The sequence below is a fragment of the Neolamprologus brichardi genome, chromosome 13, assembly GCF_056152115.1.
Source record: "Neolamprologus brichardi isolate AB-2024 chromosome 13, ASM5615211v1, whole genome shotgun sequence".
Lineage (NCBI taxonomy): Eukaryota > Metazoa > Chordata > Actinopteri > Cichliformes > Cichlidae > Neolamprologus > Neolamprologus brichardi.
Genome location: NC_142116.1, coordinates 1,883,233 through 1,908,982, shown reverse-complemented (window position 1 = coordinate 1,908,982; position 25,750 = coordinate 1,883,233). Strand labels below are relative to the sequence as shown.

The 25,750-nt window shown below is 41.9% G+C and overlaps 1 protein-coding gene across 1 annotated transcript in view; it reads left to right on the top strand.

Annotated features, from left to right (window-relative positions):
• The window catches only part of hectd2 (HECT domain containing 2), a 67,099-nt gene extending 41,608 nt beyond the window's left edge, over positions 1-25,491 (top strand). The window contains exons 17-22 of the mRNA XM_087849958.1: positions 934-1,008; positions 6,187-6,274; positions 9,741-9,847; positions 18,707-18,822; positions 19,664-19,807; positions 21,579-25,491. Coding sequence (XP_087706084.1) covers positions 934-1,008; positions 6,187-6,274; positions 9,741-9,847; positions 18,707-18,822; positions 19,664-19,807; positions 21,579-21,699 — 651 coding nt within the window. The 3' untranslated portion in view covers positions 21,700-25,491. The remainder of the gene's footprint in view (positions 1-933; positions 1,009-6,186; positions 6,275-9,740; positions 9,848-18,706; positions 18,823-19,663; positions 19,808-21,578) is intronic.
• Positions 25,492-25,750: the final 259 nt, after the last annotated feature.

Sequence of the window (25,750 nt, the reverse complement as noted above, 5' to 3'; positions counted from 1 at the left end):
TGCTGGAGTTTGAAGAGGTGCCATGTTTAGTTGCAGGTGTTGCTGTGGTTTGCTTATATCGCTGCACTTTTTAATGGTTGACTTAGTTGCAGAAATTGCCATGTTAGCCACAAGAGTTGCTGTAGTTGTTATTTTAGTTGCAGTTTACGTGCAGTTTAGCTGCGACTTCAAGAGATAATAAAGATGTTTGTCATTCGTTTGTCCATTCATACGTGAAGATCGTGAAACATCTCCTGACGGTCAGTCCGAGTTATCCGATACACGAGCTGCTTCACATCCAACACCTTCGTCCTCACGAAGGTCAAGCCTCTCCTTCGTAGTGCGCACACACACACACACACACACACACACACACACACACACACACACACACACACACGGGTGCTATAACTGTCCCTGTAGTTGTGTAACAGCAGGAAATCAGATATAGTTTGAGGCCTGAGTTGATGCTGGAACCATAACTCTGTGGGATTCACCGTGTTTGCCTCAGAGCGCCTTAAAACTGTAAAATCAATCGTAAGTAAGAAGGACGATGACGTAACGACACAAAACACAAATAAATGTACTGATTAGTTGCTTCCGTGCCATCTCGGGTCTTCTTTGTCCCCACACTACTGATTTCAGAGTCATTATTCGCAGCTCAGCAGAGCTTTGATTTATTGCTTCTGAGGTATGTCGACGTTTTGAGGTGGGGCACAGCCAGACTAAACTCATTAGAGCTCAGACCTCAGGCGAACTGCGTGAGACATTTGTCATCTTCGTGTTCTGTCAGAAGAGGGTGTGTTAAAAACGCTGCTTCATTCCTAACCTGCAGTCACAGAGTTTTCCCTCCAATCCATCAACACCAAACAAAAGCTGTGACTTACAGAAATGCTGCAACTCATTCACGCGTTTCCTGATTCTGACCTCTCGACCTCTCGTGTCCGTCTGCAGGAGCTGGCTCACGGTTTGGGAGAGCTGCTAAGCTATGAGGGAAATGTGGAAGAGGACTTCTACCTCACCTTCCAGGTAAAACTCTTCTTTTAGAGCAGCTTGTGTAGGATTTGCTGAGCAGAGTCAACAGTGCCCTCTGTGGCCACCAGTGGTAACTACAGGGTTCTGCTACATTAGGCTACTAATTAAAAACTGGTTTTAGAGACAGTTCCTCGTCTCCCGTTGTGCGCTCAGTTGCAGCCAACGATTGTCCGAATTGTTGTTGGGAGAATGAAAATTAGCCAGAAAAGGCAACAGAACAGCTAACATGGCTGACAGTTAGCTTAGTTAGCTACTTCGTTAACCCTTTAAAACCGGTCGGAGCGGGCACGCTCTGTTTTGCGTAACTATTTTTAAATCCCGGTAGCTCTGCAACCACGTAAGCTAGCGCAATAATTTTTTTTGCATATGAAACCGGAGGAGTTGTACTTACATCTTATGCCATCAGCTTGTCCTCGGTCACAGTTTCCTTCCACATATAGCTTTGCAAAAACTGCATAAAAAGCACTTGCAGCAACAAAAACATAATATTCCAGAAACATGCTTTGCCGATCCGATCAGCTGTTCATAACACTTACTACGTTGGATAAGACGTCAGCGTGAACTGTTTTTAAATGTTATCTTTGACTTTATGACTTTCTGTGTGGTTTCTGGGATGCTTAGGACTCATATTGCACTGCTGGAAATAGTTTATTTTGATGCATATGCTGCTTTTTGCAAATTTGCACTATAATATTTATTTTCGTTTTTCCTGCAGTATATAAAAATTGGTGTATTTCAAAAATAAAACTATGAAGACACTCAAAATAAATTTCCTGTGGTGGGAAACTATTTTGTGCAACTTTTTTGTATTTACAGTTTTGAGGGATAAGCCTCTTAAATTTCTCTAACTAGAAATATATGTTAAAAAAACAAAAACGATTTTCAATTTTTTTGTAGTTTATTGCACTTTTTTGCAACTTATGTAATTACTATGCACTTAATGCAGACATATTATTAAAATCTGGGCTATAATGGTTGTATTGATGTATAGCAACTTGAAATGCTCCCAAAAATGGCTCCACAGCATGTAAACATATAATATAAGCTCTGGCGGACTTGGTTCTATGGTAGGTCTTAAATGGTTAACTTCCTGCTGCACAGCATTGCATTCAGTTTGCTTTCAGCACTCATAACAGTTCAACCCAAGTTATAAGAAGCCAATCTTGGGCTTTGAGAAAAAGGGGAGTGGTAATGAAAGTGATGTGACTTGCCCTCGTTAAAGCCATTAAAGTTACTTGCTGTTGTGTTACAGCCCTGAAGCTCAGAGATTTGTGATGTTGAATAGCTTCTGCTCCCCACATGTTTCCACTCTTGCAAAAGGTGTGAAAACGCAGAAATGCCACTTGTATAAAATCTGACAAAGACTTTCCTTTGTTGTCCTCTTGGATTGACTTCAGCTGTTAACTGTAATTGAATAAAGGTGTAAATGATGACCTGGCTGCAGGATTTTATTGATTCCGGTTGTTAATGATGTAAAAGAGACCTCACTACATGGAAACTTTCCAAGCAGCTATTGTTAGAACTGTTATATTCACACAGTCACACAGCACAGACATCGAGATTAAAGTGTATGAAGGTGGCGACAGACAGCTGTGACTGCTCTGGTAATTTTAGAGCAGTGGGTGACCTGGATTGGTTCCACCGATGATGTCGTCCAGCCAGGAAGTCAAATGTCAAACACAAACTACGAATGAACGTTTCACTAACAACTTCAGAGTAACAAAAATTTAAAAATGTAGTGCTTTCTTGGTACAGATGGGTCTGAAACTGTGTAGATTGATCTTTTTAAAGCATCCGCCTGTGATGACAAACACCAACACAGAAGTGCTAAATAGCCACCAGAGGTTGGCCCTAACGGGGTCATTCCCTCATACGCTCGCTGGTTAAAATCCCCCAGTCTCAGAGGTTAAATCAACACGTGTCCCTACAAATAAAAACGTTCATTTTTTACGATATACTTGCCTCAAGGCAACAATGTCGCTGCTTTCTGTGCATACTCGTGTTGTGGATGTCAAAAAAGATTTCCCAGCAACCAAGTAAGTGTGTGTGCGTGTTTGTGTGTGCATGCACGGGTCAGTCTGTGTGTCTGACACTGACGTCATCCTGTGTGGAACCTCGTGGAGCAGCTGCTGGTGGATGTGAAACAGAGGTGGATGTCACATTTCTGACATTTGACTTTGGAGTAGTCCATGCTCCTGACACACACACACACACACACACACACACACACTGACCCTTGGCTTACTTAGGTTCCTCAGACCTGACTCGGTGGTCCACTCTTCCTCACTGTCACAAGGAATGACCCTGACTGACCAATCACATCCTTTCCTCCACCCAAAGTTCCATTTCCTGTAACTTAGTAGTTGAATATTTATATATCCTGAAGCTTGCAGGTTCTCCTTTGGGGAGCCAGTCCCTGCTCCAATCCCCCGATTGAAGTGATCAGCTGGGTGTGAAACGCTAAAGCTGCCTCAGAACGAGACGATGAGCTGAATGAATGAAGTGTGTTGGAGGCGAGAGAAAGAAAAGTGCTGTGTAATGTTGCCCCGAGGCAATGAACCCCAACACTCTCTTATTAAATAAATAGTCACATTTATTATTTAAATTCAGACTCTGAATATAAACTTCAGGTGAAGCATGTAGATGAATTGTCCACCCCGACTTCAAAAGTCAAATTATCTTCTACTGCTCATTTTCTTGGGTAGCTGCATCTCTTAAAAGCAAAAACAAAAATTAACTAAATTCAATAAAATCATTTAATTTACTTCAACAGGATCAAAAAACCCGTTATTCTAAATTTAAAGGAAACATAACCTCAGAACCCTCTTCCTGTTTAGATCAGCAGATGTAATCACCTGCTGACTAACAGGATGCTCACAACCTCCTGCATGAGTCATTTCATTTTCCTGGAATATGCACAAAAATTTATATTTGTTCATCAGTTTACGCACTGACTTAAATATCAGATTACTGCAAACAGATTACAGAGAGGTTGCAGTGTGAGTTTTAAAGCAGCGGTCTCCAACCTTTTTTGCTCCACGGATCGGTTTATGCCCGACAATATTTTCACGGACCGGCCTTTAAGGTGTCGTGGATAAATACAACAAAATAAAACTAGTACCGGTACCGAAAAAAATAAGATTTATTCATAACACACGTGAAAAGACCCAGGAAAACCGAGTTAACGATAAAAACGAAAACAAAATAAAGCTGAAAAACGATAAAAACCCTGAAAACTAAACATTTCACACCTGAGCCTCAACTCTCGCGGCCCGGTACCAAACGACTCACAGACCGGTACCGGTCCGAGGCCCGGGGGTTGGGGACCGCTGTTTTAAAGCCTGTGGAAACAATTTAAAATGAGCTCTTCCTGCTGAACTTTGCATTTTGTAGCATTTTGCATATTTAGCGAACCGTCTGGTCGTATCAGGCTGCTTCGTGCTCTCTGTCGGGGTTAAAGGTGAAGCTGGAGCATGTGTGGGAAGAAAGAGTCTGCAAACAGCAGAGAGGAGGTGTTATTTCAACCCGGTGTGTCAGCTCCCTGTGAGCTGCAGGCTGGTCACAGTCGCTCCTCTGTGTGCTACACATGAACTCACTGACTCGCAGTTTGCTGGATCAGTTTCGTTAGCTCACTGTGTCCTATTTTTGTATGTTTCTACTTCAATGTATTCCTTTCACTGCATTTATACCCCTCTGTAAGCAATGCTGCGGGCTACACCGAAATAATAAATTCTCTACAGTAACCATAGCTGTAAACCCGAAATGAAAGTGTATTTTTAAACATTTCCTGGCTCTGAACGAGCCTTTTGGGGATGATGAGGCACACAAGCACAACTATTACACATACTGTAAAGGCAGTGAGTATGTTACCTTACTCTGACAATCACACTGTGAATGTGTCAGAGCGTCTACGAGGCGACAGGTGTTCGAGGTCTTACTGGTGCACACTGAGCTCAAGGATTATTTGTGCCGGAGGATCAGGAGCTGCTGCAGCCACAACAATGGACATGTGAGTGTGAGTGGAGTGATGAATGAAGGGTACCTCAGGTTTTCTTGTGCATCATGTGGACAGTCAGGTGCTGATAGACCTTGAGCCCTGGCTATTTTGACATGCACATATACATTGCTGCTGATCACGTACACCGGTTTGTGGCTGCGGTATTCCCCGATGGCAGGATAATGTGCCCGGGTGCACTCTGCACATTGTTCAGGAGTGATCTGGAGAACATGACTAAAAGGTGAACGTGTTCACGCAGCACCCAGATTCCCCAGAGCTCTATCCCATTGAGCATCTGTCGGATATTCTGGAAAAACAAGCTGCAGGTGAAGGTGCAGGTGAAGGTGCACCCTGGTCTGAAAGTGCAGGAAAAAATGAGACCTTTAATATTGTGAAACTTGTTTTACCAGCCACTTATCACACATGGTGATATGACCCTGAAGACTTACTCAAAATGTACTTTTCTAAGTTTACTACAGTTTTTAATCAGAGCCAAATCAAACATCCCGGGTACCAGCACTTATTCATATCCTCTATCCTCTAAGCCATTAACAAGTTTTCCTGTTGAAGACACTGTATGATATATCCCATTATAGAGATTAAATCGATTTGCTAACAGGTTTTAACAGACGCTTTTTAACAAGTTATGAGGGCTCAAAAAAGGCCCAATCTACCCACTGCCGTGTACTTTGAGGACATGACAAATTTTACATGGCTTCATTAAATATGTTGGAGCAATTGGACAAAAATCATCTGATTCTAATCAGATGGGAACTTTTCTTCGATTTGATGATGTTTGTATTGAGCGATCCACGACGAAACCACAACATGGAGACGATGAGTTGTTTGTGTGCCGTTTGTTGACCTAGCTTTCTGACTTCCTGGATTCGTGTCCTCGCATCAGATTGCCAAGAAATTCATTGTTAATCTTTCGTTAAGTGAAAGTAACCACTATCTGAAAAGAGTTAGAGAGAGCGAGACCAGTGAGCACGCCGTGACTGCCTGGTTGTTGTTTTGGCAGCCTTGGCTGATATGGCCGCTGATTTGAAGATAAGCAGAAACACGTTCATGATCTAAAATCAACTCGATGTTCCAGTGCCGGGGCTTTCTTCACTGATGGCCTACAACAGTTTGTGCACCATTGCATGTGTGATGTTGATTTTTGTGCGTTTCAGGTGTTCCAGGAGGAGATGGGCGTGGTCAAATCCTACAACCTGAAGCCTGGAGGAGACAAAATCCCTGTCACCAAGCAGAACAGGAAGGGTGAGTCCACACTGCAGTCACCATTGGCAGTAACTCACCTCCAAGGCAACAAATATTCTCACTGGCCCTCAAAGAGCATTTTGTACCTGTATGAACCTGCGTACTTAACTGCAGTGCAGTACTCGTACCTTTAATGGAGGATGAACTGTACTGCAAAACTGTGCTGCATATGATACTCACCTTCTGAAGTATGAAACACAAAATCAGACAGCCAAACACTGAAGGGCACAGTCATAATAGATAGTAGTAAGTAATGGTAGTAAATTTGAGACGGAGTCTTGGGTTTAGAGTTTAGTAACTTCATAAGTTACAGTACAACTTGACAGTTTGACCCTAGGTGACAAATTCATAGTAAACAGTACACAGCGTAGCCTCTGGACTGTGGAAGTAATAAAAGGGTGGTGGTTGCACTCCTGACCTGATGCCCTGAACTTAAACTGCTTCTTTGCGATCACAGATACGTCCACACAGCGATCAAAACAGGACATTTAGAGAGTGATCCAAATATATTGCTGAAAGCAAACCGGAGGTGCACAAGAAGATGACCTTGAGAGGAGATATGGTTTTTACCTTTTATGTGCAGAGTCACTGCCCTTGACCTGACCTTTTACACAGCTACAAACTAAAGCACTCGTAGGGATCCTAAGAATATCTTCAGGACACCTCTAGTACACATTTCTGCAAAGTTAAGATACAAAATTGATTATTTGACTAAGTTTTGATAGCTGTATTTCTTAGATCACAAAAACATGGCGTTTGCTCAAAACTTTTGAACCAGTAACTATTGGTTTGAACCAATGGTTATTGGTTTGAACCAATAGTTACTGGTTCAAACTGGTGGATTGAACCAATAACTATTGGTGCCAACCATTGGTTTAAACCAGGAACTGTTGGTTTGAACTGTTGGTTTGAACCAATAACTGATAGTTCAAACTGGTGGATTGAACCAATAACTATTGGTTCAAACCAATGGTTATTGGTTTGAACCAATAGTTACTGGTTCAAACTGGTGGATTGAACCAATAACTATTGGTGCCAACCATTGGTTTAAACCAGGAACTGTTGGTTTGAACTGTTGGTTTGAACCAATAACTATGGGTTCAAAAGTTGGTTTGAACCAATAACTATTGGTTCCAACTAGAGATGGCACGATACCACTTTTTTATGTCCGATACCAATATCATAAATTTGGATATCTGCCAATACCGATATGAATCCGATATAGTGTGTTTTTTAATCAATAAAACTGTTTTTTTAATATCTTGCTGCATTTTGTATAAGTTCATACTCAAGTTGAAAAACAACAACAACACTAAAGCTATTCTGTTATACCTGTATGTAAAAAAAAACACACACACACACACAAAAAACCAAAATATTTCATAGTTCAGCAATACTGATCAATCTAATAAAGTTAAACCTACTCCATCCTCCCTATGCTGGTATTTTAAAGAGCACTTAGCAGAAATATTAAGCAACCTAACTAATAGGGTTGCAAACTCCCAGCAAAAGAAAATAGGGAACCACCCTCCAGCTCATGATGCTTAATCAATGTAATCAACTTTAATTTGATGCAGGGTGAATAAAATTCACAGAAATAAATTATTTTTCAGGAATAATTAAATAGATTCAACATCTTTCTTCAACAGAATTGCAGAATTCACAGATGGTACTTTCCCAAAGGAAAAAGTACTATAGCTTACTAGGGTATATTAGACTTACAGTTACTATATACAGTAATGGACTTCTATACATTTTACATCAGATTAAAACTTTGGGTGTAAGATTCAGATAATTATTAAATAATTAAAAGCTCGACATTTTAAATGAGAATAAGAAAGAAAAGTATGTCTTTGTGCCCCCTTTTCCCTGTTCATGCCCTATCGGCCCCCCTGGCTAAACTTTGCTAGATCCGCCCCTGCACAGTTACGTCAGCTGCGTAGAAAAAGATCCTGGTGTAGAAATAATATTAAATAAATTCTAACAACAGCTGATCAAGCTTAAACGTGCTGCTGTTGTTCAGCCGCTGGTTTCCTCTTTCTGGTGCAAAGTGGGCCAAAAACAAAGAAGAGAGACGGACTCGCGACAGAAAAGCCGATCAGCTGATCATTAAGCAGTTTCAGATTGAAGTAGCAGCAGGAGAGAGAGAGAGAGAGAGAGAGAGGCAGTCGCTCCATATATCGGTTGTTAAGCTTAACGCTGGAATGCTTTACAAACATTCAGAGATGAACTTACACACTTGCTTTACTTCTCTCTGAGATAACTTCCTCGGAGATGAAATGTTTGCTAGCAGGCTACAAATACACACAGCCGCTCTATCACGTGACCACACTGCTCCGCCGTGCTACGGTTATGAGCCGAGTTACGCCGTGTTGCAAGTTTTGTGAGGTGCTTTTTTGATATTTAATGGATCGGATTACATTTTTTATTTCTCTCCGATATCCGATCCAGTAATTTAGGTCGGTGTCGGACCGATATCGATACGTAATATCGGATCGGTCCATCTCTAGTTCCAACCATTGGTTTAAACCAGGAACTGTTGGTTTGAACCAATAACTGATAGTTCAAACTGGTGGATTGAACCAATAACTATTTGTTCCAACTATTGGTTTGAACTATTAGTTTGAACCAATAACTATGGGTTCAAAAGTGGGCCAGAACAGGGAAGGAGGCAACACTCCTCTCCTGTTCTTGTATTTTAACAGTGTGTTTTGTGACTGTGCTCTTCTCTGTGGCTGACGGACCAACAACACAAGCAAGAGTGACTCACATTTCCCACAGTGTTGTAAAAAGCCTCCATCTGGCAGCAGATGCTCTCTGCAGGTAGACGGGTGTCTGCAGTTCTCTACCATCTTAAACTACAGTGGCAAACCACGTGGGAACCGTTAGTGTTGGCAGCAAATTCAGTAGATGATGAGACCATCATCTGATAAGCATGCAGCATAAGAAGCTGGATGTAAAATCAACAGATCGGTTCGGATGAGCATTCGCTGAATAGCTGGAAAGATCAGCGCTGGGCTGATGGATTCATATGAGACTCTGCAGTCTCTGAACTTCATTTAATGCAGTGCACTTAGTGACGAAATTGTTCCAGCGTGAAATCAGCTCTGTGATCCAACATCCTCATTAATGTAAAGAGAGCTACTGTCCTGCCGTCTTTAAGAGTCTCGAGTGTGTAATCCTGAGAAACACCTTTATTGCGACTTCTGTGCTCTGTAACTCCATGTGAGCGGTGAAACCTGGCTCAGGTAAAAAGCCTCTTTGTTCCTCCTGGGGGGATAAAGTCCAGCTGAGCACATCAATTCTGCTTCTCTTATTAAACTTGATTTTCCATCCAGTGGCTCTTGTTGGGGTCCGGGCCCACTCGTTACCAGCATCCCTCTCGCTGTGTTTGCTGAACGGAGGAGCCAAGGCTGAAGGGCAAATGTTTGTAATGGAAATCAAACTGTTTCTTCTCTTTCCACAGAGTATGTCCAGCTCTATGTCGACTTCCTGCTGAATAAATCCATTTATAAACAGTTTGCTGCCTTCTACCACGGCTTCCACAGTGTGTGCGCATCGGACGCACTCATGGTGAGTCTGCTACAAAATGCGTTATTTAACCCTTTAAAACTGGTCGGAGCGGGCACGCTCTGTTTTGTGTAACTATTTTTAAATCCCGGTAGCTCTGCAACCACGTGAGCTAGCGCAATATTTTTTTTTTTGCATTTGAAACCAGAGGAGTTGTACTTACATCTTATGCCATCAGCTTGTCCTCGGTCACAGTTTCCTTCCACATATAGCTTTGCAAAAACTGCATAAAAAGCACTTGCAGCAACAAAAACATAATATTCCAGAAACAAGCTTTGCCGATCCGATCAGCTGTTCGTAACACTTCCTACATTGGATTAGACGTCAGCGCGAACTATCGCATGTCCGCCATGACCTGCCCAAAACCGGAAGTGACGTCATTTTAGCGGAAATGTAGTTTTTTACCATCAGGGCCTCATGGGCCTATACTGGTGTTTTTAAAAGTTATCTTTGACTTTATGACTTTCTGTGTGGTTTCTGGGATGCTTAGGACTCATATTGCACTGCTGGAAATAGTTTGTTTTGATGCATATGCTGCTTTTTTGCAAATTTGCACAATAATATTTGTTTTCGTTTTTCCTGCAGTATATAAAAATTGGTGTATTTCAAAAATAAAACTATGAAGACACTCAAAATAAATTTCCTGTGGTGGGAAACTATTTTGTACAACTTTTTTGTATTTACAGTTTTGAGGGATAAGCCTCTTAAATTTCTCTAACTAGAAATATATGTTAAAAAAACAAACGATTTTCAATTTTTTTGTAGTTTATTGCACTTCTTTGCAATTTATGTAATTACTATGCACTTAATGCAGACATATTATTAAAATTTGGGCTGTAATGGTTGTATTGATGTATAGCAACTTGAAATGCTCCCAAAAATGGCTCCACAGCATGTAAAGATATAATATAAGCTCTAGCGGACTTGGTTCTATGGTAGGTCTTAAAGGGTTAAGCATTTCTTAACATAGACTCTTACGCAAAGACACACATCCATCCCCTTCCACCTGATCATGGCACCTTTAAAATATTTCTCTGTCACATTTTAAACATTCAAATTAAACTCGAGGGAGATAGAACAGGCCAAACTGTGCACTCCATCCAGTGAAGGGCTTCTCAAAACACCAGTTCTCTGTTTGCTTCGAGATAAACTGTATAAATTTGCTGGAGAAACAATTCAAATAGTGCCAGTCATGTAAGATTTATCGCTTCCTGAGCAGCAACCGTGAAGGAAAGAAAACCCTCATGCGTTGATTATTTTTTGTGTTAGTAGGACGTTTCAGATTATGGAGCCAAACCCACAGTCTTTCTTACGGTTAGAGATAAAGCTGCCCAGTTTGACCCCCGTTTATCAGCCGAGTCTGAATCTGGGTCAGACAAACGAGTCAAACTGTAAAGAGTAAAGTGGCAGCAGGTCTCAGGCTTGCTGATAAGAACTCGCTCCACTGGCCTCCTTATATCAGTTTGGGAAAAAACAGCATGCGTACCGTGTCCGTGTGCTTTTCCAGGAACGTCTCTATGATGGTTTTGATCATTTATGATTAGTTTAGTGTGATATACATTTCAGTTCACGGTCACTGTAGGACTGGATTAAACTTGCTTGTGATTGTAGATGCAGACGACTGCAGACACGATGGCTGAGCAGGTGTTTGGTTTTGGGTTTTTTGGAGTAGCTTTTGCATTACAACAAATCGGAGTGCACAATGAGGAAAGTTACATCACTGGGAATCTACACACACTGATGTGGAAACACTGGCCTAACTCATCTTTGCTTACTGCACTTCTTATGCAACTAATTATACAAGTACACCAAAAGTCTAGAGCTCTTCCTGTCTTCTTTAAACTTACAATAAAACATTAACAAGTCAGCCAAACTATTCCTAGACTCGGCAGTCTAATCAGAGATACCCAGACCTCCAGATGAGCCAGCGCTTCCAGCTCTTCTGGAGGTGACAGACACAAACCGCCCAGTGTCCTTGGCCTGCCTCTTGAGTGGACATTCCTACACCATCGTGTCTTTCTCTTTCTTTCAGCCGAATGACTGAGTTTGTCACCTTATCTGGTCCAGAGTTCACCTGGAATAGGGTCATGAGATGAACGTTAAAGATGAAAAATAAAGCATGAAAATCACAGAAAGTGGCTGAAAGCGCTGTGTGCAGCTCTCTGTCTGCCAACACAGCAGAGACGCATGTTCAGTCTGTAAAGCTGAACCCAGAGAGATCATTTCCATCGATGGTATCTGTCATCTTCTTCTTTTGGCCACTATTTACAGGACCACGCATCGTCACCATAACAGACCGTATGATGACAGACTGCACCCATAATCCACCTGTCAGTCTCTCACTTCACACGCCTGTATAAGACCCAGAGTTACTCCTTCATCTCCAGCTGAGTCGTTAGAAACCAAACTTGGTTTTCTTTGAGGTTATTATCCAGAATAAATCACTTTCACGTGCCTCGTCACTTGGACTCGATCATTCTCTGAGCAGCATAAAGCTTGAATTGATGCACGTGGGAGAAAATTAACTTTGAGAATGTCTGAACATCAGAACGCCTCTTTGGACCACAGCGTCCGATCGACATCCATCCTGATCAATGCAAATTGCTCACATTAACCCTTTGAAGCCGGTCAGAGCGGCACGCTCCGTTTTGGGTAACTATTTTTAAATCCCGGTGCATATGAAACCGGAGGAGTTGTACTTACATCTTATGCCATCAGCTTGTCCTCGGTCACAGTTTCCTTCCACATATATCTTTGCAAAAACTGCATAAAAAGCACTTGCAGCAACAAAAACCTAATATTCCAGAAACACGCTTTGCCGATCCGATCAGCTGTTCATAACACTTCCTACGTTGGAATAGACGTCAGCGCGAACTATCGCATGTCCTCCATGACCTGCCCAAAACCGGAAGTGACGTCATTTTTGCGGAAATGTAGTTTTTTACCATCAGGGCCTCATGAGCCTATACTGGTGTTTTTAAAAGTTATGTTTGACTTTATGACTTTCTGTGTGGTTTCTGGGATGCTTAGGACTCATATTGCACTGCTGGAAATAGTTTATTTTGATGCATATGCTGCTTTTTTGCAAATTTGCATTATAATATTTATTTTCGTTTTTCCTGCAGTGTATAAAAATTGGTGTATTTCAAAAATAAAACTATGAAGACACTCAAAATAAATTTCCTGTGGTGGGAAACTATTTTGTGCAACTTTTTTGTATTTACAGTTTTGAGGGATAAGCCTCTTAAATTTCTCTAACTAGAAATATATGTTAAAAAACAAAAACGATTTTCAATTTTTTTGTAGTTTATTGCACTTTTTTGCAATTTATGTAATTACTATGCACTTAATGCAGACATATTATTAAAATCTGGGCTATAATGGTTGTATTGATGTATATCAACTTGAAATGCTCCCAAAAATGGCTCCACAACATGTAAAAATATAATATAAGCTCTGACGGACTTGGTTCTATGGTAGGTCTTAAAGGGTTAGGAAATAAAGTAAATGCAATTTGTTCAGCATCTGTTATTTTCCCGGCATGATGAGTTTTATTTTATTTTGTTAAGCTGTTATCAACACTGACAAAGTAAAAATAAAAGCCTCGTCTTTCTGAGCTGACTTCCTAAAAGCAGGTAGTGAAGTTCTGATGTGCTGACGTGAGTTTGACCTACTTCTGCTTTCTGAGTAATCCTTTTCAGTTTTTCTGACATGACTCTGACTCTTCCGTTTACTATCGCTCTTTGAGTCACGTCCGCACCCGCTGACGTTTTGTGTGATGAGACAGCCCTACAGTATTTTTGATGGGGGCGTGTTTGGCTTTGGGGGTTTCACACTTTGCGTCTGTGTGCTGAGTATTGATGGAGTTTCTAGCAGCTAAGTGAGCTGGGTCAGATGTCTCAAGATCAGTTTGTTTTCCTTCGTTCTTTGCGGTTCGCTGTTTCAGTCTTTGTCCTGCACAGACAGGTCAGGATGAGGCTCATAAGTTTATTTTTCATTTATAGAAAATAAAGTGAAACTTTCACTGGATTCCTGTGAAGTTGACTGTTTGACACGTCGGATGCTATCAGCTGCTGAGCTCTGACGAGACTTCCTGTTTGAGCTTCACTCACCGCCGTGGTGTTCTGTTTTAGTGGAAATTTAGAGGAAGCTGGTATGTGGCAAGGCTGCTGAGCTTCTGTATAGTGACATCAACTCTGTGGGTTAAAACATTTAGACTTCCAAGGTTAAAATGTCAAATTCTGCTCATTAAATGGAAATCTGTTTTTAATTATAGAGATTTGGTGAAATCATGTTGTTGTTGTTTTAATTCAGCGAAAGCAGTGAATGCATTTACAGTTATGCAGCTCGGTGTTGCTGTAGTTTTCATACATTTAAGGTAATTTCTATTCGCTGCATTGCAAACTTTATGTTACATATCAGGCTGCAGCCAACCAGAAACAGCGTGGCCGACTATTCAGTACGGCCACCACAATATCAGACTTTACTTAAAGATCACTGTGGCTGAGGAAAAGGTGCAAAAAAAGTATTGTCTGATATCAGGCAGTTGCATACGAAAAAGTGATGCAGTCAATCAATCAAAATAACGAGCTTCAACAAACATATTAACAACATGTTCAGCTGCACGTCCATAAAGCGATGCAGCGATCAGTGCATCCGTTAATTATCCACCACCGTTCCTCACAGCCACAGGCCTTTACAGCCTCTGCGTCAGCTGATGGATGAATCCAGCCGTGTTGATTCAAACTGCAACAGCAAAGACAAACTCCCTCCCTCAGCAGCAGGTAATTCAATATCCAGGCCACAGAGGTGTTTTCCTTTGTTCTAACTGGCCTGCGATTACACCACTTTTTAGCCACAACTAGTCAACACTAATCCCTTTAGTTTTCTTCTTAACAGCAGAGTAATACCCTGAAGTCACGCAGTAGTCCGGGAAGTATAAACGGTTATTGCAACACTCTATGAAACACATCAAACTCCATTCACTGTGGTCCAATCAGCCCATTTTATTGCCCGAAAACCCAACGATCGCTGGAACAACTCCAGCACCGAGACGCCATCATTCCCTCCATAACTCGCTATTAGAGATAGAAACACTAGTAGATCTGTAGGATTAGATGCAGAAATGAAACTGCACGTTATCACTACTTTTAAATATCAGTAAGTGAAACCCTTAATCCTCTAAAGTTTGAGTTAGCTGTTTGTGAAAATTACCACGTATTCCTTAACTATTATTTGAATATTAGCTCAGTAGTGTTTTGGGTTTTTTTGTTTTTCAGCCACTGGTGCAGAGATTTACCCGTATGGTTATTTTAATGGCCCATATTTGTAATGTACTATGTTTCATCACATTCAGCTGGCACGATATGAGCGTTTGTGTTCTTGTCGAGTAATAGCCACACCTTCTTTTCAGTACTTGTGAATCTCTGTCCCGAATCCTGCTGTTTCTTCTGTTTGTCCAGGTGTCTTTGAGTACTTTGAACAAGCGTCTGTCCCCTTTTTAACTGATAGAGTTAAAACTGCCTCCTAGACAGTTTTCCATCATGTGTCCTCGAGGCGGTTTTTAATATTCTTGGGTCATGTGTTGTGGACTTAATCATTTCATCACCGATGTCGGGCTGTGTCCCAGCTGCTCTCAAACATGCTGTCATACAACCCCTCATCAAAAACAGCAACTTTCCAATCTTCTGTTCTTTCTCATTTCAGACTCATTTCTAAGCTCCTTTACTGCCAAAGGTTTTAGAGAAAGTAGTTTATACCCAACTACATTCATGGTTGGATTTAACAGGCATTTCTGAGAAGTTCCGGTGTGGGACTGCCTGTCGCTACCCGATCCGTACCGGAAACCCGATCGGTACCCCGCATGCGCAAATCTTACGTCACTTCCTCTCTTTGCCAACATTGCGACATTCAATATATTTGAATGATACGGTTAGCGCCCAGTTAGCTCCTAGCATTTCTCAACAGCTCTGCCTCCTTTTCGACTACCGGGACATTTAAACAATGGATAATCCGTATACAAACAAATTCACGCTTTTCTCCTCAACAGAGAGAGTTCCCCGATTGAACAACAGCGCCGTAAAATAAGAAGAATGGCGCCTAATTACAGACTTAATAATATTGATTTAGCAATGTGTCACGTGAAGATTCATCAGCCAGATTAAGTGTTTACTGACAACTGACAGTGATAGCCGACATCATCATCACTATTCCAGTCAATCCTCTCCACACAGACAAGCATAAACACACTCGACTATCACTAAATCAAATTTAACACACGTTTGTAATGACGCTAATTCAGTTTACAATAGGGTTCATTCGCTCAGTCAGCAGGTGGCAGTATCCTCGTACACTGGGGAGTAAACTGCCATTAAACGAACAGAAGAAGAAGAAAACATCTGCACATGCGCGGTACGGATCGGGGAGTCCCGATCCGTAACTATCTTTTTATTTTTCGTTTTTGTCTACATTGTACTGAAATGCTTCATTATTGCAAACATTTTAAGATATACTTATTATTCTAAACATTTTAACAGATACTCTGACCCATAACTATCGTAAAACGCTACAACCGGAAGTAGACACCTTTTGCGCATGCGGGGTACCGATCGGGTTTCCGGTACGGATCGGGTAGTGACACTGCCTTTCTAAGAGTCCCTAATGACCTGCTTTTAACTGTACATCATGTCATTCCTCTGTCGTGGCTTGAAATATGTAAGTATAATAAGAATTAAAGCTACAGATTCCAGTCATATCTGTCAGAGTTTCTCTTCTCAGAAATGTACAATCATGGTTGCAGATAAACGTCCTCAACCTGAACAAAAGCAAAACCGAAATGATTTTATTTGGGCAGCCAAACCAGATCACAGCGCTGTTGGTCCTTTAGTTTCTTTGTGTGATCTGTTCGATAGTGCTTTAAAATTTGATTTGTTGCTACACTAAGACAAGTTTCTTCCAACTAAGGGTCATTAGAAAGGTAAAGGTCTTCCTTCTTCCACATGACTTTGAGAGAGTAGACCTCTCGCCTTGATTATTGTGACTCTTTAGATGTTGCCTCTGATCAGTTCTCACTCGCTCGCCTTTTAACGGGAAGAAACGGTGTGAGCACATTACACTTGTACTGGCCTCCCTACACTGGTTTCCAGTCCATTTCAGGATCCGGTCTGGGTGTGTTGACCCAGAGTGAGATGATTAGTTCATTAGCAGGCCTCTGGAGAACTTCAAGACATGTTGAGGAGATAATTTAGTCATTTAAATCAGCTGTGTTGGATTGAGGACACATCTAAACCCTGCAGGACACCGGCTCTCGAGGCCTGGAGTTCAACACCCTGGTTTAGCACCACTTTAACTCTATAATCCTACCAGAGCACCGAGGTCCAGGAACCAGCTGCTCCTGGACCTCAGTTTAAAGCAGAGCTGAGCCTTTTCAGTGGTGGCTCCTAATCTTTGGAACAACTTCAAGCCGCTCAGTCTCTCAATCGTTTTAAAACACCTTTAAAACCTTTTTTTCTTGCTTGCTCTCAGGTTCAGTTGAGCAGAATATTTGTTTTATTTTGTCTTTAGTTTATATTTATCGGTAATTTAGGGACTGTTTCCATTTAAACCTGTACAGCACTGAAGAAACAGAGTTCAACATAAGCTCAGACTGCATGAAGTGCAGTAATAAGAACAGCTGAGCAGTGTGCTCCAGCCCACATTCATATGAATGCATCAATTGATTTATTTGAATAATCTTGAGACAGTGATCCATGCTTTTATTTCTTCCCGCCTGGACTACTGTAACTCACTTTATGTGGGGGTCAGTCAGTCGTTGCTCTCACGTCTGCAGCTGGTTCAAAATGCGGCTGCACGACTCCTAACAGGAACTCGAAAAAGAGAGCATATAACCCCCGTGCTGGCCTCTCTGCACTGGCTGCCTGTGTCTTTTAGAGTTCATTTTAATATTCTTATGTTTGTCTTTAAATGCCTTCACAGTCTTGCCCCGCCTTACCTCTCTGAGCTTCTTCATCCCCACACACCCTGTCGGTCTCTCAGGTCAGCTGACCAGCTGATCCTGGAGGTACAGAGATCCAGGAGGAAGCTCAGAGGGGGCGGGGCCTTCTCTACTGTGGCTCCAAAATTATGGAATAATTTGCCCATGCATGTTAGAGAGAGGCCCCTTCACTCTCCACTTTTAAATCACGTCTTAAAACCCACTTTTATTCCTTGGCTTTTAACCTCAGCGAGACTTAGTTTCTCTTTTAATTGAAGTAGTTATTTAATGATTTCACTCTTATTTTATTTGGTTTATACTTGTATCTCATGTAATTTTATTTTACAGTTCCAATGTACAGCACTTTGTGTCAGCTGTGGTTGTTTTAAAGTGCTTTATAAATAAAGTTGATGATGATGATGATGATGAATAAGACTGAAATTCATGCAAAACAGATGGACGTCATGATCAAAAACTTCCAGTCCTTCTCTGGCTGTGGCTGGAGGAGGCTGCATGAAACTGGAATTAGACCAGACACGTTCACACTTGTAGCCCAAAGTGTGACGAATCATTGCAGACACGTCAGCATAGTTTGAAGATGATGCGACATGTTGGTTATTGACCTAATGTGACTTCCTGTCCAACATCACGAACAGAACAACCTTCTGCTCAGTTAGTTTGTATTGTTCAGCCAACACCAACTTTAAGTTACTTTAAGCCTGAACACAAACCAAAGTGGAAGAAAGGAGGAAACTACCCACAGATTACAGCCGCACCCATGTGTGAATAATTGGTGTTGTGTTGAACATCAATGTGGGAAAACAAACACAGCAGCTGAGGTTTTTTCCTGAATCGTATATCATTTGTGTTTTATCGTCCGGTGTTTGCAGTTGCTTCGGCCTGAGGAGGTGGAGATGTTGGTGTGCGGGAGTCCAGAGCTTGACATGAGCGCCCTGCAGAAAGCTGCTCAGTACGAAGGATACGGCAAGACCGACGCCACCGTACGGTACGACCCCAGCACTTCCTGTTTACTAACACTAGCTAACTGCTGTGCAGGAAGTCCACACATACCTCACACTCTCTGCTTGGACAGAGAACCATGGAAGTTTTCCATGCACACATTACATAATGTGATGAGATCAGCACACCCGTTAAAATGTTACTGTTGCTTTTTGACTTTTATTGGCGCTCCAGACCATAAAGTGGAATTACGGCCCTTTTTGTTTCTCCTCAGCTCTGATTGTTTGTTGAAATAAGGTGGAAGTAACGTGTGCAGGGTGCAAATGTTTGCTTTGGATTCGTTTTCTTGCAGGGTGTAATTATCACTTGTTTTTCTCACACACACACACACACACAGGCCTTTGTTTTTGGCGGTGAGGGAGGAAAATGCCGCAGATATTGTAACTCACAACTGACAAGCAGCTGCAGGCCTGTTATAAAACTTCAGTGCTGTCTGCCTGCTGTGACGCCAGCAGTTTCAGAAATTCTTATTAGTGTTTGTCTGATTAAAGTTTCATTTTGCGCTTTGTTTTGTCAGCTAATATTGGTGTCTCCACCACACAAATAAAGATTGCAATAATTATATAAATGATGTCACACGATCTAACTTGAAGGATACAAGCAAGTAAGTTTGGACGGGAGCAATGCCAGGGTCGGGGTCAGTGATCATAATATTCATTTTTCCTTTTTATTTCATTGATTTTTCTCTCTCTGTAGTCACTGCTTGAATGACAGCGAGCGTCCAAGTGTTTCTTTTCTCGTTTCAACCCTTAGAGAATCCACTTCCCCTCTCCGAGTCTCTGTAATTGATGTGTTTATTTTATTATATGATCTTCGCGCTGTTGCAGATGTTTCTGGGACGTGGTGTTGGCCTTCCCTCTGGAACTGCAAAAGAAGCTCCTCCACTTTGCCACAGGGAGCGACCGCGTTCCAGTCGGAGGAATGGCCGACCTCAACTTCAAAATCGCCAAGATCGATGTCCCGACCGACTGGTAGGTTTTTAACCGGTCAGAGCAGCACGCTCTGTTTTGCGTAACTACTTTTAAATCCCGGTAGCTCTGCAACCACGTGAGCTAGCGCGAAATTTTTTTTTGCATATGAAACCGGAGGAGTTGTACTTACATCTTATGCCATCAGCTTGTCCTCGGTCACAGTTTCCTTCCACATATAGCTTTGCAAAAACTGCATAAAAAGCACAACAAAAACATAATATTCCAGAAACACGCTTTGCCGATCCGATCAGCTGTTTGTAACACTTCCTACGTTGGAATAGACGTCGGCGCAAACTTTTGCATGTCCGCCATGACCTGCCCGAAACCGGAAGTGACGCCATTTTCGCGGAAATGTAGTTTTTTGTTTGTTTTTTTTACCATCAGGGCCTCATGAGCCTATACTGGTGTTTTTAAAAGTTATGTTTGACTTTATGACTTTCTGTGTCGTTTCTGGGATGCTTAGGACTCATATTGCACTGCTGGAAATAGTTTATTTTGATGCATATGCTGCTTTTTTGCAAATTTGCATCATAATATTTATTTTCGTTTTTCCTGCAGTATATAAAAATTGGTGTATTTCAAAAATAAAACTATGAAGACACTCAAAATAAATTTCCTGTGGTGGGAAACTATTTTGTGCAACTTTTTTGTATTTACAGTTTTGAGGGATAAGCCTCTTAAATTTCTCTAACTAGAAATATATGTTAAAAAAAGCAAAAACGATTTTACATTTTTTTGTAGTTTATTGCACTTTTTTGCAATTTATGTAATTACTATGCACTTAATGCAGACATATTATTAAAATTTGGGCTATAATGGTTGTATTGATGTATAGCAACTTGAAATGCTCCCAAAAATGGCTCCACAGCATGTAAACATATAATATCAGCTCTGGCAGACTTGGTTCTATGGTATACTGCCATATTAAGACGAGGACTCGGACTGCACGCTGTCAGCTCTGAAACATAATGCACACGGAGCAGTCCTCAGAGCTGCCTGCAACTGTGTGAGGTCTGCACACTTGACTGCAGGTCTGGGAACAAACACAGACACACTTTGAACAGTTTACATAATCAGTCGTTAAGAATAAATCGAGTGTCTTGAACAGACAAAGTTGTTTCATTTCCATCCTCATTTTTTGGGTTAGATTTTCGGAAGCGTTCGAGTCGCTCGGCTGAAACTCCCTCGGCCGACTCGCTGGAGGTTTCGGTTTGTGGAGCTGTTTACATAAGACTCACTGTTGAACTTTAACAAACTCTGGATCTGGGTCAGGAATGAGCAAGCTGGCCCACTGCTGCTCCCACACACACACACACACACACACCTTTAATGTCTAACTAAACAATGTTTCCTTAATTGTTTCCTTTTCTTCGTTCCTTTTGTCGAAGCACCGGGAGCTGATAGATAAATAAAGCTATGTGGGAAAATGCTAACAGCTCTGTATGTATTGGGCTGTATGATATTAATTATGGAGGCATTCGATGATCAACTTTGGGATTAACAATTTGGACATGTGGGTTTTTCTGGCTCACTCTGTCACACTTTGTAGTTGTTAATTGGAGACTTTGTCATCTGGAATTATTGCGTTTGATCTCCCAAAGATCAAAGTACAAAGTTACAAAGTGTTTTTGTCAGAAAAGTATGATGTGAAGAAAGCATGAGCAGTGCTGCTGTGCAGAGGCTCTCTGGCTTCTGCTGATCCCTCAGTGAGGCTTCACTCTCTATGTTTCACTGTATAACTCTGTTTTTCTTGTTGTTTTCCTCTCTGCAGGCTGCCGATCTCTCACACCTGTTTCAATCAGATCTGTTTGCCTCCGTATCGAACCAGGAAGGAGCTCAAACAGAAACTGACCATTGCCATCTCCAACGCTGAGGGCTTTGGCCTCGAGTGACTAATCTGCACACACAAACTCCCACATATGCACACAGACTGTTTGCAGTGCTATCTGAAACTTTTTCCGCAACGCGTCTGAGATCGGAAAGGAAATAAGTTGCTCGTTGCGAGTCAACACGTTGAGCGACTTTCTTATAAAGACGGATTCATCGATGGTTCAAATCTGCGGCGCACGAGATGGAAGCTTTGCCAGAAAAACAGCTGCAGAGAAACTCCAGAAATGCTTTAGTTTGTGCGTGGACTCATTCTGTGATTCAACAACACCAACAACACCAACTCTTTAAGCACTTTAGTTTACTGCATGCTTACCCACCACAGAATACAGTGAAGGAGGCGTCTGTTCAAACCTAAATTCATCACAACAGTCCCAAACGTTCAGCCAGATTCATAAAGAACAAACTCCAGACAGCGAGAGAACAAAGAGTCCTGAGTGATGATGGCTAATGTCAACACCACGGAGTCGGTCTGGGATTACACGAAGGGCCGGGATGCTTGGAACAGCTGACCTGCCGAGTGGCTGGATAAATAGACGCAGACAAAAATGGTTATGTTTTAAAGACAGACACTGATCTCTGCAACAGAGCAGCACTAAATCCAAACAAAAGGCAGGGCGAAAGAAAAGTTAATGCAGAAGAAACTGTACGAGAAATACAGGTGAACATAACAGAAACAATACACTAATAAAGAAATGACTCAGAAACTACTGACGAAACAATAATGATGATAAAAGGCCAATAAAAAACTAATCCTAATGGCTAATGTTTGGTCAACTTTAGGTTTGACCCAGAAGATGTAAGGCTGTGTGTGCTGGAGCCCCTGAAAGGGATGATGTGGTTAAACTATTCCCATGTTTCTGCCAGCAGGCTCCACATTAGCTAAAGTCACATGAGTGTTCGCCCTGTGCTAGCTAGGACCGGCCACATACACCCTGAACTGGATAAGCAGAAGAGAATGGATGGATGTGCCATCACAGACCGTCTCAAACTGCAGTTAAGGTGTTGAGGTTTCAGGGACGGGTAGACCTGTGCAGGGCAGTGCAAAGGGATGCTGGGAGCTTGGTATATTTGCCAAGGGGAAAGCTGTAACTAGAGGATAAGATGGAAAAAGTAGGACCCTAAATCTAACCTCGGGGTATGGCACATGCAATGACAGCTGTAGATCTATAAATCATTTTGCATTGTTTCAGATCTTTTACACAATCCTGTAGATACAAAAAGATATAGAACTGTCTTACTATCAGAATTTCATATATTTGTAGGTCCGTGCCACTAAACCCGGTTATATTTGTTCCCTTAAACCTTATATAACTAAAAACGAAACGTCTCTTAAAGGTTGCTGCTTTCTTTGGGTAAATATTCAATTTTTAACCAATGACCTGCTGTTTGCCCACCACTGAACATTTACTTTGGAGAGGCTCTGGCCTAACAGGAAGTTCACTGAGGATTTGTTCGGCAGCATCACGCTCCTGAGTACTCATCATTTAAACATTTTCATTTAAATCAGGTAAAAGTAGAAAGTTGTTTCGGGCAGAAACTTCTCCGGAGGGGAGATTAGTGTCAGTCCTGACTGAGCATTTGAAACGTGTTGCATATGGTTTTGTTTGGTTTGCACTGTGAGGACTTAAAGCTTTGCTGGATGTGCTACCGTGAGATGTACGTCGATCGTCTTGTGAACAGTGTTTCGCTTGTTTTTTGACATTGCCGCCTGTTTTATGGCTGCAGCAGTTCTTTGAAATGTTTTGAAATGATGACGCAGTTAAAGCTGAGCTGTTGATTAATATTTGTTTTCTTTTTTGATTTTGGTCTTCTTCTTTTGTTTTCATGAGTGACGGCTGCCCTCGGGCTGAGAGCCGGCCTGTAGCCGAGGGCCGACAGATTTTATCACAAAGTCATCTTTGTGCCCGAGAGAACCAACTCGAGTTAAGCACCTCTGTCTGACATGCACTGCTCGTTAATTTCCTTATCTCGGACACTTATTTAAATTGATGAAAAAAGTCCATTCTTCCCACCAGCATCATAAACGTTTCAAAAAGTTGGAACTTTACGACTCGCTATTGTTGTTTCCACATCGAACAAACATTGGAATTAGCTTTATCCTTGGGTTAAGATTTGGTATCCAGTGGGTTAAACTTGGGGGTAAGAGGCCTGGGAAAGCACTGAGTTCAATGAAACTGCATGCCCCTCCACCCACGCACAGAGTGGAGCAGTGGCTGTCACAGAAAGCAGGAACAGAGAGACACTCTGAGCCGAAATCTGAGATCCATCATCAAACAGAACCAAACGCAGCACTGCACTCGGGTCCTGAGAAACGCCGAGCAACTGTTGACGAGATTAGTACGAATCTTTAGGTCTACACCAAAACCTAGATTTGTGTTAACCCAACATTTGACAGACGCACAGATTCACTGAAAAAAGAACTGGTTATTAGGTGACTCTGTTCTCTGGATTTCAGGGTTCATTCTGTAGTCGAGATGAGGTTATTTTGAGGCTTTGGAGCAGGAACGGGACACTGTTTTACTCATTGTGTTCACATGCCCATGAGTAATCAGGTATTTCAGAGAAAATGTTTAGTTTAACTTTATCAGTAGTGGAAAGTGACCCATTTAGAGCTCAAGAGGCCGTTAAGTGTCAGTTTCAGAGCGGCGAGGATTGATTTATATTTAAAATTTACAGCACAAGAGATTCTTTGAAGACTTTTTGATCTTCCTAGAAAGAAAATAATGTGATTTTTCTTCCCTGCATAATCAAATAGAGCCATCATCATTTCCATCACAAGTGCAGTGCTGCTGTTTTTCCCCAAAGTGGTGTTTATATTGTAACAATGACTCTGCAGTTGTTACATTGTAGCCTCAGTTCAAGGAAGCAAAGTTACTTTGTAAGGCCTTAAAATTCGTTCACTGCAGAGTTTAATCAGTCGGGTAAAAAGCCGGTTGGCATCCAGACTCCCCGCTTCTTTAACTTTGTTGAACTTCTTTGGCTTCGAAGCCGCTCTCTCCTCTCTCTACAGCTGGGCGGCGGTAATTCCAAACCCCCAGCGCTCTCTTATGCAATGTTACCATGGCAAAATGTCTGAAATCCTAAAGAGACACTGAAGTAACCAAGCAACAGCCGAGCAAGCCGTATGGGTGCGCCATCCAAACATCAACCTAATCTGGGTCAGTCTTTCACACTCAGCTATAGGGTCTGAGAAAGCCCCTGACGCAACAATGGGTCCTTTCTGTCGTTTAATGAGCAGCAGGAGCCAGAAGAGGCTGCCCGTCTCCAAGCATCTGTTGGAGAAGGCCTCCGTGGCACATTTGCATCACGTTAGCCGCTTTGCTAAAGACAAAAAAAGACATTTTACATATCGGGAGAAGGGAACTGAGAGGAACGTGGACGTCGGGGTAAAATGATGTCACTCACGTGTCTTCCTGAAATGTTGATTTGACCCGGGTGTGTTTTACGTGAATAGGACCAAACTGTGTCAGGTTATGCAGTGGAGACAGCAGTGCAGAGACCTTCTTGAAAATCAGTTTGGAAATAGTTCAAACCGATCTAAAGATTTGTTGCGGTGTAATAATTTTCACGTCCGATATGTAAATAAGTGCAGACGCCACTTAAAAGGTAAAGTGTCGTGTTTGTTTTCACAGGGAAGGTGTCACATGTGTTTTATCTTTGTTTTGTTGGGTTTTATCATGGGTTGACTTTGCATGACTCATATTTGAAACCTATCATGCTTTTCTGCTGCCCAAATCTTCCGTAACATACTGTGTTTGCTCCACAAGTAAAAGCCGATGAGGGCTCATCTCTATCCAGAAACTGGCCTCCTGAGTTTTATTTTACTTCATGCACATCCTGGTGTTCAAGCTGGCAGCTGCACAGACCACCACAGCCTCCTGCAGCTTCTCGCTGGGCAGCTGGATTAGTTTAGCTTAGGTTTTGTGGCTGCAGCAGAGGAGCTGCAGATCAAGACCGGTAACTGACCCCGAGGCGAGCACAGTTTTTAGGTCACAGCATCACAGTGCAGTGCAAATTGTGGCTGCGTGATAATAAGTGTCTGTCAAGTGCAAA